Source organism: Phalaenopsis equestris, unplaced genomic scaffold, assembly GCF_001263595.1.
Source record: "Phalaenopsis equestris unplaced genomic scaffold, ASM126359v1 Scaffold000212, whole genome shotgun sequence".
In the NCBI taxonomy this organism is placed as follows: domain Eukaryota; kingdom Viridiplantae; phylum Streptophyta; class Magnoliopsida; order Asparagales; family Orchidaceae; genus Phalaenopsis; species Phalaenopsis equestris.
Window position 1 is genome coordinate 382,964 of NW_018164654.1, and position 12,631 is coordinate 395,594.

Below are 12,631 nucleotides of genomic sequence, written 5' to 3' on the forward strand. Positions count from 1 at the left end.
GTGACGGACAAAATTAGAGAAACCCGTCTTAGATGGTTTCGTCACATTAAACGTCGACCATCTGATGGTCCGATTACGGGAGTAGATGTTTTAGATTCGACTTGTGTTAAGAAAGGCAGAGGTAGACCTAGGAAGACTTGGGCTTATTGTATAAAAAATGATCTTAATTTACTAGAATTTAATGGAAATATGACACTAAATAGGACGCCATGGAGAAGAAGGATTCATGTAGCCGCCCCACGAAGTGGGATTAAGGCTTTGTTATTGTTGTTGTTGTTGTTGATCAAATGTATAATGGGACAGCAACAACCTCATTCTCCTCCACGCCATGATCCCCACCACCTCTCTTGCACCCACAAATGGGAATATTCTTGTTAAGCCTTTCTCCTCATTTTTTGTGCTATCTCAACGGCCATCACTCAGGTTTTGCCCACTCAGTGGTTGATGAGCCCCGAAAAACAAGCAGTGGTTGCTTTTGTGATGACCTGAGTCACTCTTCTCAAGGTATATGCTCCAATGTGAGAAAGGTAGATCATCAGGTATTTTTTATAACTCTTAATTATTCGTTAAGCTCCTAACATTCATAAGAAAATTCAAGTTCTGGATTAATGATTTCATTGGAAACCATTGATTTTGATTTCAGATTTAATATAAAAAAATAACAGAACAAAATAGATTAAGATTTGTATTGCAACTGGCAACTAACAGCAAAGCCACAAAAATAATACAGTTATTTATTATAATACCAACTGTTGTGGCAATTTGAAACCTTAACAAATCTTTCTAGGCCCGTGGCGCTCAAAGAACAATTTGAAGTCTGCTGTAATGGGGACAAAACAGGAGTTTCTTATCATCAACTGCATATAAACAAATGACGAGATGATCATGCAGGAATCCTCTCCGAGCAATATTTCAAAACTCCACTGTGATGGGATCAAAGTCGAGCAAAAGAGGAAGAAAGGTCAAACTATAGCAAAAATTTTGAACAAAGTTGAATAATCACCATTTAAGTAGAAAAGAGGGTGTGACAGTGGTATCAATGAGCAGTTGGAAGGATGCATTGAGAGCTTTAAGCAAGCTGTTCAATGGCAAGGAGGCGAAGCTCAAGCTGGTGCAAGGGCTGTAGATGAGAGGATAAGGAAAGGGATTTGTGAAGCGAGGGGGTGGGAGAAGATTGTAAGCTTACTTCGAAATAGATTTGGGCAGGAATAGCACTTCTTCAATCATCTTGGGTAGAAAGGAAAAATGTGACACTTTATTCAAAAATATATTGTTAAAACACATGGTTTTTGGGTTCACTGTCATCAACCGATGGTATAAAGTGTAGCAACAACAAAACAAAAAAGAAATATGCATGAACTTTATAATCCTTCTCTTAAAAGCATAAGCTACAGCCACATCGAGAAAAGGCATCCCTGACAAACAGATAAAACTGTTGAGATTTGTAGCTAGTTTAGGGTTTTATTTATAAATAATAATTATAGAAAAAGTCTAGGAATTTATTTGTATAAACAATATAAGGCTTTAAATAAAGCCCAAGTCATTAATGAATAGAATAACTTTTTAGAGCAATTATTTCTTAATGATATCAGAGACCCCTAACCCAAGCCGTCGCTACGGTGCTGCTGCAATACCGCTGCTACTCTCTTCTAACCGGCTGCCGCATCAAGAAAAACTAGATAGGAAAAGACTTTGATTTCAAATGCGAGGTGCAAGAAGTGCCTTCGGTGCAGGGAAGATCGATTGAAAGGAAGAGGAGACGCCTTCAGCTACTGGTTCATGGCAGAGAGGTTCGTGCGGCTCAATCGAAAGGAAGAAGCAACGTCCTTGGCTGCTGGTTCGTGGCAGAGAGTTTCTTGCGGATCGATCAAAAGTAAGAGGTGATGGCCTCAACTGTTGGTTTACGGCAAAGAGGTCTGTACGGCTCGAGCTAGGGCAAAGGTGAAGCACATGTGAAACCAGAGCAGTGGAGAGAACTTCGGTTTTGCGTGCATGTGGTGATGACGAAGGCTGGGAAATGCTGCGTCGTTTAGAAGTGAGCGGGTGGGAATAACTAAATTGAGTTTGATCTTGATGATGAGATAGATCAAGATCAGGTCTAAAATAGGAAGAAACTCGTGTGATCTGTGTGGTCTAGACTTGGATACTTGTGATTGAAGATATCAGGAGACGGTCTAAAAGAGGAAGAAACTCGTGTGATCTGTGTGGTCTAAACTTGGATACTTGTGATTGAAGATATCAGGAGACGGAGATAGTATGGGAGGGAAAATATTGGAACTTCTAAAAAAGATAGATCTTGAAGTTCTGAAGGTCTTGTTTAGACTCAAATAGGAAGCTACCATCTCGACGTGAGCCAGCACCTTAGCACATGCTCCGACGCAAATGAAGCTAAATCTCACTCTTGTTGATCTGAAGTTTCATGGACTGGCCACGTATCTGAGTTGGTCACATCGAATCAAGATTACTCTAGTAGGGAAGATACTAGAGGGATATCTAATGAGAGTCCAACCAAGGAGTGACAATGTTGAGGGGAACGAGTGGAGAACCACACACGCCTTGCTTTATACCTGGCTATTCAACTCGATGGTTCCCTCGATTGACTCATCAATAGATGACATTCAAAATGTGAGGTAAATCTAGGCAAAGTTGAAGAGAATCTATGTTGGGGGCTCGAAACCATATGAGGGTGTTCCAGATTCAGTGTGAGATGCAGTCAGTGGTACAAGGTGCTAGATCGATTCAAAAGTACTCCATAGATCTGGAGCAACTGTGGAAAGATATTGATCACTTCTCACCGATGTCAAGTTGTGGCGATCTGAGGTGCAAGAAGAGAAAAATCTTTGCATAGATGAGGACTATACAGCTTCTGGCTCATTCGAACCCAACCTTTGATCAAAGGAGATCCATTCTCCTACACTAGGCGACGATCCCTTCACTAGATGAGGTCATTGCTGCGATAATACAAGAGGAGAGTCGCATGAGGCTACACTGAGTCGAGTGTACTTCCAAGTACGCGATCAGCTTTGGCTGTCTCGAGCTCAGGTATGACAAGTGTCCAGGGAGACGTTCGCAAGTGTTGCAACTGTGGTAAAGTAAGAGATCTGAGTAAGGTCTATCCCAGGCCACCTAAGGAGAGACAACAAGACGTGGACAGTTTGGAGGTCATGGTCGTGGTTGTGGAGGTGGAAGAGGTGGAAGAGTGGGCAACCAGACAAATCTAATGGTAGCAGAGGACAAGAGAGAGACAGGTGGGTCTTTATCGACGCAAAATCATGAGTTTCCGAAGATGGTGAAGAGAAAGCAAAAAACAACATTGCTACTTATGCTCATTCTGATAAAGCTACTCGTAATACACATGCTCTTGTTGTTATTTCCATCACAAGATCACCATAATGGATAATAGATTATGGTGTATCTCGACAGATGATAGGTACTGCTAGAGAGGCCTCTTCCTATACTCAACTAGTAGTTTCGGAAAGCATCCAGAGTATTTATAGTACAACACAGCTTGTAGTTGGTGAGGGTACAGTGAGATGTATGGATTCCATGACTTTGTCTAAAGTTTTGCATGCTCCTTCCTTTCTAATGAATCTTTAATTCATTAATGTCATTATTTCTTCAACTAAAATGTATTATTTCATTTAATATTCTTAAAGCGATCTTTCAAGAGAAAGGAATAAGCCAGATAATTGAGATTGGAATGTGGCATAGTGGACTTTGGTACTTGGACAAAAAAAGGACGGATTGGGCCTTGACATCCATGATAGAGTGTCGAAGTAAGGCGATATGGGAGTCATTTTTATCCTTCGTTATATGAAAAGGCAAATAAACAAGAACTTATTTGTGATGCTTGTGAGTTTAGTAAGCTTACTAAAATCTCTTATATCAGTTCTGGGAACAGGGGTTCTTGTGGTTTTGATTTGATACATTCTAATACTTAGGGATCCTATTCTACGAGTTTGAAGAATAATTATCAATATTTTGTGACTTTTATTGATTTTTTTTTCTCGTGTTATTGGGTTGTATCCGATGAAATGTAAAGGTGATGTATTGTTTGCTTTAAGGATTTTCACAAAGCAATCTAGACTCAATATGCCAACAAGGTGTTTGGTGAATACTCATCAGCTCAAGGGATACAAAATCAAATCACATGTCCATACATACCAGCACAAAACGAAGTAGCAAACTGGAAGAATAGACATCTTCTAGAGGCAGCCTAAAACATGATCACGATGAATGTCCCAAAACACTTGTGGGGGCAAACAGTTTTGACAGTTGCTCAATTGATCAACAAAATACCCTCGAGAGTGTTGGATTAGAATTCTCCTTATCAGATATCGAAAGGGGATAATATCAAAATCCTCCGATTGAAGGTATTTGGTTGTGTATGTTTTGCGAAAAACAACAAACCATCAGTGGAGAATTTAGATTCCAGAGTTATGAAATGTGTTTTGGTGGGCTATTTTTCTACCAAGAAAGGGTATGTTTATTGGAGCATGATGGAGAATATACTGTTTGTGAACATGGATGTCTTTTATAGAATTCGAACTGTACTATACCCTAGAGGTGATCTCACCCTTTGGTGACTCGTCAGATACTGGAGATACGAGGCAATTGGGGGTGAGTAGTAATTGTGAGAGATTAGTACATGTGAGAGTGATGCATTGTCCTATGTTGTGGGATGAATCGGCCGAGTTGCAAAATGAGGTGATTGAACCCAGAGGTGTTGAGATTTGGGCTAAAGAGGAGCTGAGGGTATATGCAAGGAGGAAACATAATGAGAGAACTATGCTTGCAATGCCACTTGTGCCAGCAAGTCCCTTTGTTCCTATTTATCTCGACTCTTGAGGTGCCCACACCATCCACGTCAGACTCAAAATTCAAGTGATATTATTCCACTTCTCTTCCAACCCCATAAATTTAAGGACTTTTCACAACAATGCGGGACATCCTCTTGATTGTTTCAGGTGGGAGAATGACATTGTTTAGTTTGATTCATACTCTAACATATCCCCTGTACATGGAGCATTCATTGTATTTTAGAAATTTTCTCTATACCCAAAAGTTGGTAGTAACTAAGGAGGATCCCAAGTGAAAATGGTCATACACAAAGAGCTAGGGGCTCTTGATATGGGAGAAAGTGCCACAACCAACGAGGAAAAGAGCAGTTGGGTGCAAGTAGATCTTCACAGTAAAACAAAATCCATAAGAGAATGTAGGGTATTACAAAGCACAATTACGACAAAAGGTTACACTCAAACATATAACATTGACTATGACGAAATATTTGCACCAGTAACAAAAATGAGCACAACAAGATCACTAATTTATCTGGCAGTGAATGGTGGGTGCAGATTACACCAACTCGATGCGAAGAATTGTTTCTTCATGGTGAGTTATTGGATGAGGTGTATATAAAGATACCACCAAAATTTAGTACAGGCCATACAGTAGGCAAGGCGCGTTGACTTAGGAAGTCACTTCATGGCTTGAAGATGTCTCCTCAAGCTGGGTTTGACAAGTTTAGAAAGACTATAGTGAGCATGGGATATTAGCAAATCAATGCCCACCATAATATGTTCTTTCGACAACATGGAGATCACACCAGTACGCTTGTTATGTATGTTGATGACATAATTGTCACTGGTAATGATGTAGAGATTACTAAGCTAAAGATATGATTGGGAAGAGAAATTGAAGTGAAGGACTTTAGACAACTTAGATACTTGGGATTGAGGTGGCATGTGGACCAAAGTGGATGGTCATATCTAACAGGAAGTATGTACTGGATCTCCTCACGAAAATGGTCATACTAGAATGCAAGGTTGCAGTCTCTCCAATTGATCAAAAGGCCAAGTTGAGTGTAGAGGCGAAAGAGTCAGTTGATCGTGAGAGGAACTAGAGATTAGTGGGCGTCAGGCCTATCTAAATCACACTTTTTTGACATTTCATTAGCGATGAATGTGTTAAGCCGTGACATGGATCAGTTGATCTTCAGAAAGAATAAGCATGTAGGCATTGAGGGCTATTGTGACTCTGACTAAGTGAGTTTTCCTGATGACAGGAGGTCCACAATAGGATATTGCATGTTCATAAGCGGCAATTTGGTCTCATGGAAGAGCAAAAAATAGTCAGTATTAGTGAGGTCAACAACAGAGACAGAGTACATGGGCCATGGCCTTTAGAGTTGCCGAGATGATGTGGTCGAGAGCCTTGTTGATAAAGTTCAAGACCAAGGAACTCGAATGAATTTGTGATGTGACGAAGAAGTCAACATTCAACATTGCCAACAACCCGGTGCAGCATGATTAAACCAAACAAGCGGAGATTGATAAGTTCTTCATTAAGAAAAAGCTGAATAACAAACTACTGAAGCTAAGTACCCACTAGAGAGCAAGTGGTTGACTGCCTCACTAAAACATGATTAAACCAAACAAGCAGAGATTGATAAGTTCTTCATTAAGGAAAAGCTGAATAACAAACTACTGAAGCTAAGTCCCCACTAGAGAGCAAGTGGTTGACTGCCTCACTAAAGAACTTAAGCTCATTAGATTTCTCTACGTTATGTGACAAAATGGGCTTAGTGAATATCCTTTGCCAATCTTGAGGTGGAGTCTTGGGATTTGTATCTAGTTTAAAGTTCTATATGTAAATAGGAAATATAGAAGTTTAGGGTTTTATTTGTAAGAACGTTGTAAGGCCCTATATAAGTCCATATCATTAATGAATAAAATATTTTTTAGAGAAATTATTTCTTTAAAAACAGGACCATAGAACAGGGTGTCAGCCATATAACTGAGTTTAAGGATCATCAACTAGAGATAAAATAGTAATTAAATATAAATTAGGCATTCAGGCAAATAATTATTAACATCAGGCATTCAAGTCCTTACAAAGATCAATTTAAATAGTTTTATACTGCTCTGCATGTAGAGCCTTTTTTTTTTTTGCTCCAATAAGCAAGAATTTTCAGCAAGTTTATTATGAACAAACATCCCAAATTAACTCAATTGAGAAAAAACCATCATAATATAAACAGCCAAAATATAATTCAATTCACATACCTTCTTTGATGAGCGCAACTCGTAGTTATGAGGAATGGCATTAATCAGACTCTCAGGCACTTCTAGTAGATAGGTATCTTTCCCAACAGTCACATAATTAATCTGCATAGTACGTGTGAAGTTGTCAAAACACTAAAAACCCAGAATGAACTTGAATTCGCCATATGAAGAAATGCATAGAAATCCAAGCACTATACCGATGAATTTCCTAGTAACTTGCGTTGCTCCTTCAGGTGCTTCATCAGACCAGATTCAATTTCAATTATTGTTTTACAGACAGCATCATAATCAGCATCACAACCTTCATGGGGTATAATGCGCCCAGATTTTTCAGCTTCTGACCAATCAAATGCATCCTTGAAAAACTTCAAAATTTTTGAAACATCAGGAAAACCTTCTCCTGAACCATGTTATTACAAGAATAAAGCTAAGAATAAAAGCCACATAAACAAGCTGATCATTTGAAAGTCAGGTATGGGATAACTGAGTATACCAGCAGTCAACAAAATATGGATCAAACTGGACTCTGTCATAGTCAGCAGGGATGCCAAAGAGGAGCAACCTTGAACCATCAACTGGCAGCCCTGAAGGACTCCTAAGAATTCCATAAGCTTTTTCCGAGCAGCATCCTCATAAAGGATTATGGCACTGGCATTCCTTCCAAAAGCCTCACTGTTGATATCAAAGATAAGGAACTTAGAGGGGAGATATATCCATCAAGCAATACAACCCTCGTTCAATTTCAGTATTTAAGAAGTAAATTAGATAAAATGGGTTTACGAAGAATCTCCAACATTTCTTACTTTACAATATAGCATATTTTAAAGTGTTATCAGATTCAAGGTTATTAGGTTCTATCCTTAAAATAATAAAAAGAATGAAAGCTAAAGTAACAGGAATTCTAAACATATCACAACAAAAAAAGTTTTATTGAAGGTTATGCAAATGCCAACATTCTGTTAAAATTCAGAGCAAAATATGTTTAAGAAAATTTACATAAATACCACACAATTTTTATGTATTTACATATCTAACACTTGAAGTTTTATATTTGTATGTCTAACACTTCGGTGCAAAAATCACATTAAAACATATGCTTGAAAAGGTGCATTTCGTTTTAAGAAAATTAATATTTATAGTATTTTTGATTTGATGCTAAAGATTTAAGTATTATACAAGTAAATATTAAACTTTAGGAGCTAGATATGTAAATACATGAGAATTGTGTGGTATGTATATAAAGCCCCCATATTTTTATAAAAATCTAATATTTCTTTCTCTAAGATGCTCGAAAGTGAATTGGACATTTTGATTGGATATGTGATTGGAACGGGAAGAATGTACATGTAATATAACACATTTAAGGTCAATTATGATACTTTGAGCATGCGAATTTTTAAGTGAAGATAACTCTAACCTCGTTATAAAAAATTTATTCACTTATGAAGCAAAAGAAAAGAACTCATAAATATTTGTTGATCTCAAATGTGATCATATCAATGGAATGAGTGACTCATTATTTCAATGATTGTTTTTTTTTCAAAGAGAAGATTATGATATTAGAAAATGAAAGGGCATATATTATAAAGCATGCCGTTGTTACAATGAAGGATATGCAAAATTAAGGATATGACTTTCAGAAGTCGTCCAAATGTAAGAAAATCGCATGGATGACACAAAGTCCCATAATATCTCATAATACTACTTAGAAGCTGAGAATCTAGCACAGAAGTTTGACCTATCGATCTATCTATCTATCTAACTATCTATCTATCTATCTATCTATCTATCTATCTATAAGGATCAAATAGACAATAAAAACAACAAGTCTTTATCCCACTAGGTTGGGTCGGCTACATGAATCTTTTTTTCTCCATTTGGTCCTATTGAGTGTTATATTTTTATTTAATTCTAATAAAATAAGGTCATTTTTTACACATGCCCAAATCTTTTTAGGTTTACATCCGTCTTTCTTAAAATAATTCGAATCTAAAACATCTACTCTCATAACTATATCATCAGATGGACGATGTTTGATATGACCAAACTATCCAAGACAACTCTCTCTAAAATTCTCTACCATTGGAGCTACACCAACCCTTTCACAGATAAATTTGTTTCATATTTTGTCTCTAAGTGGAAAGCCACTCATCCACCTAAGCATTCTCATCTCAACAACACTTAGCCACCATCTTATAAATCTTTTCTTTAATACTACGTGGTACTTTTTTGTCACACAATGGACTCGATGCATTCCTCCACTTCAACCATCCAACTTGAATTCTATTAATAACATCCCCAGTTATATCGCCATCGCTGTGAACAATAGACCGAATATATCTAAAACATTCACTACTTTTAATGACCTAATCACCCATTGTTACAATCTCACCACTAACTTATGATAAAAAAGATTTTTTTTAAAGAACCTGTAGCCTCCCCTTCCACCATTTCTTTCTTCAATCCCTATACAGTAACACACCCTCTCTCAATTTTCTATTGAGCCTTCTCCGCTCCTCCCACAAGCCTCTTCAGCTCTCCTCCCACATCTACTTTCTATTAACTCTCAACCTTTCTACAAAGTATTTTAGGAGTACTCCTAAAGCCCCAAATCACCAATATTTTCATAAAACTCGCGCCAAAATGCTCAAAACCTTCTTCATCGGTGTGATGAGATGTATCTTACATCGTAACTACACCCAAAACATCTTTACTAGCATAGCATGATAGCCAATTGTCACAAACTCCTCTCAGGAGTAACACAGAGCACATTGTCAGATTTTGCTCGAACTTCAATTTCAAGAAAATTTCCGTTAAAATATAAAAAAATGCTAGAAAAAGTCAAAATGTTAAACTAGAACCGCAAAACTAAAAGTGCACATGTGATGCATAAAAGGGAAAAAGGTTAAAAAACAAAGGCTTGAATTTATTTTGATGGTTCACCAACAAATGCAAGTACTTTGTTAAGTTACCGCACACTACAAATTTAAAGGTCTCAAAAAAATGGTGTGCATTATATTACTTGAAAGAGCAAATTTCCCCGTAGTTCGAGTACACAAGTATTGGCACAAATAAAATACAAAATTGTGAAGACATTATTTTAAACACTCACCAAATTGTAAACCCAAAGTATGTGCATGCAAACAAATTATCAACAACAACAACAACAAAACCTTTATCCAATCAAGTGGGGTCGACAACATGAATCATTTTTCTCCATTATGTCCTATTTAGTATCATATTTTCATTTAATTCTAATAAATTAAGATCATGTTTTATACAATATGCCCAAGTCATCCAAGGTCTACCTCTGCCTTGCACAGCATAAGTCGAATCTAAAACATCTACTCTTCTAATCGGATTATCAAATGGTCGACGTTTAATGTGACCAAACAATCTAAGACTACTCTCTCTAATTTTGTCCGTCATTGGAGCTATACTAACTCTTTCACAAATAAAACATATATAATTATTTTGCATTTTGTCTCTAAGTGTAAAGCTAATCCACCTAATCATTCTCATCTCGGCAAAACTTAACATAGTTTATCAAACAAGAAAAAAGTGAACGTGTGAAATGTTTTAAAAACATATATGTTGCTCAATAAGCATGCATGTCGTCATGAAATTCATGCATTTGTCACACCCCAAATCAATTAATGGTCGACATGTATAAAAAAAACATGCATGTCTTCCGAAGAAAATCTCACACAAATTAAATTGCATCAAACATGTGCATGCTATATATATATATATATATATTACAAAAGCCCAATGACTATTATATTAAAAAGAAAATAATACAGATAGGTTGTATGAGTGGGCCTAAAAGTAGGCACCCAACACACGGTACAAACGCACACAAAAAAACTCAAAAAAAAAGAGGGTACACATAAAATAAAAAAGAAAACCCAAACCACCAATGCGCAGAAGTAGTTAGGGACGACTCAATTTAGTCCTGTCTCAGCCTCTAATTTTCGTAAGGGAGTCAGCAAACAAATTAGTGAGGTGCGTACCATTACCTGAAGTAACCAAAGTAGCATCCATTGGATTCTTTAGCTCAAGTAGATCTCCATTCTTCTGCTTCCTCCTGGAAGTGTAAACTTATCATTCCTCATTCGAAGATTGATCATTCGGATGAGGAGGTGGTAGTGTTGTAGTAGAAAGATTGCCAACAACCCGGGAGAGATCTTGCAAAAAGTGGTGGTAGAGAGCTAAAGTTTTTAGAGAGTCTTTCTCCCTCAATTGTGGCAAGAAATATCCATCCGAAAAACTATCCTTTGAAGGTAAGGATCCTTCAGTACTGTTTTCAATAGGGTTTGAAGGTATAGGTTGCCCAACAGAGCCATCCGACATCACATCAATTGTAGAAAAAGTAAAAATATTGTCAGAGGGGGGTCCACAGGAGCAATTAGATCAGTCACCAAATCCTGTCTTGTGGTAGTTTCCTTCCCAGGTGGAGCAGAGATGTCCAGAGCAGTGGGGTTTGACCCTTCCTTATTCACTTAAACTTTAGATTTCAAATTAGAATGGAGCTTGTGACATTTATCAAAGGTATGTCCAAATATCTTACAAGTGGTACAATAAGGAGGTCTGTATTCCATGACGATTTGTTGTCAATATTCATTATGAGTTGTGTCCAGTCAGACTTCAGTAATATCAGGTAAAGTAATCAGGTAAAGTAATATCATTCTGACCAAAACCTCTCCTACAGTTTTTCTAGCCACAAAAGGTCTAATTATGTTGAAAGTGGGTAGATCTAGCTTCATAGGGTCCCCAAGTATGACCCAAATAGAGTAAATAACCTGATGATATAACCTGATGATAAAAAAAAATGATGATAAAAAAAAATGCAGCTTGAGACCAGGTAGACTAAACCATACTGATACAGTAGTAGATTCATGATTGGGGTCAAAATCAGGAGATCACTTGAGTAACTTCATTGACTTGTCTGCAATGTTAATATATTTTTTTGAAGAAAATGTGTAATCTTCAGTCACGTTTAATTGAATCAACGCATGTCTCTCATACATGAGCCTCACTTTCTTGCTAATTTGAGATAATCAAACACTCTTTTTGATAACTTTCATAGGCAGGTGCCCCCACTGAAATTTTTCAATGAGAGCGAACTTGAATTTCTCAGTCAAGGTTGAAATTTCTATGTCTGAAAAAAAGAGTGTTGTTTTCTCACCTTTCCTATTTGTCTTCTTAACAAAAAGGCAATCACATGTACCATCACGACAATCCTTATAGCCTGAGGAAAAGACAACCGCCGACTCCACCTGAGTATTACCCACCACGTGGGCAAAAGAGGCTTTGCCAAGTTCAGAAGGAGGGAGCGCCATCAGAGCAGGTACCTGCTAGAAGATGGTGTGAAAGAAAGCGAAGCTGTCGACGCCTCCTACTGCAAAGTCCCAAAAGCCCGGAAGCTGGGAGAGGCGAACGTGTGATATGCAGTTGTCGGCGTCGAAACAGACAAGGCAGAAACGACGTAGACATGGGAGGGAGCTGTCGAGCTGGGTCAGTCGTGGTGCAGCTGTCGAGCTGGGTCAGAAGCCCTTCGGCCTGCA

General features: G+C 37.7%; 1 protein-coding gene across 3 annotated transcripts in view; it reads right to left on the minus strand.

Annotated features, from left to right (window-relative positions):
* LOC110023120 (DNA mismatch repair protein MSH6) overlaps positions 1-12,631 on the minus strand; it is an 84,013-nt gene that overhangs the window by 17,611 nt on the left and 53,771 nt on the right. For all 3 annotated transcript variants that reach the window (XM_020722370.1, XM_020722368.1, XM_020722369.1), the window contains exons 12-14: positions 7,558-7,736; positions 7,262-7,464; positions 7,065-7,166 (exon numbers count right to left, since the gene is read on the minus strand). In XM_020722370.1, coding sequence (XP_020578029.1) covers positions 7,065-7,166; positions 7,262-7,464; positions 7,558-7,736 — 484 coding nt within the window. The remainder of the gene's footprint in view (positions 1-7,064; positions 7,167-7,261; positions 7,465-7,557; positions 7,737-12,631) is intronic.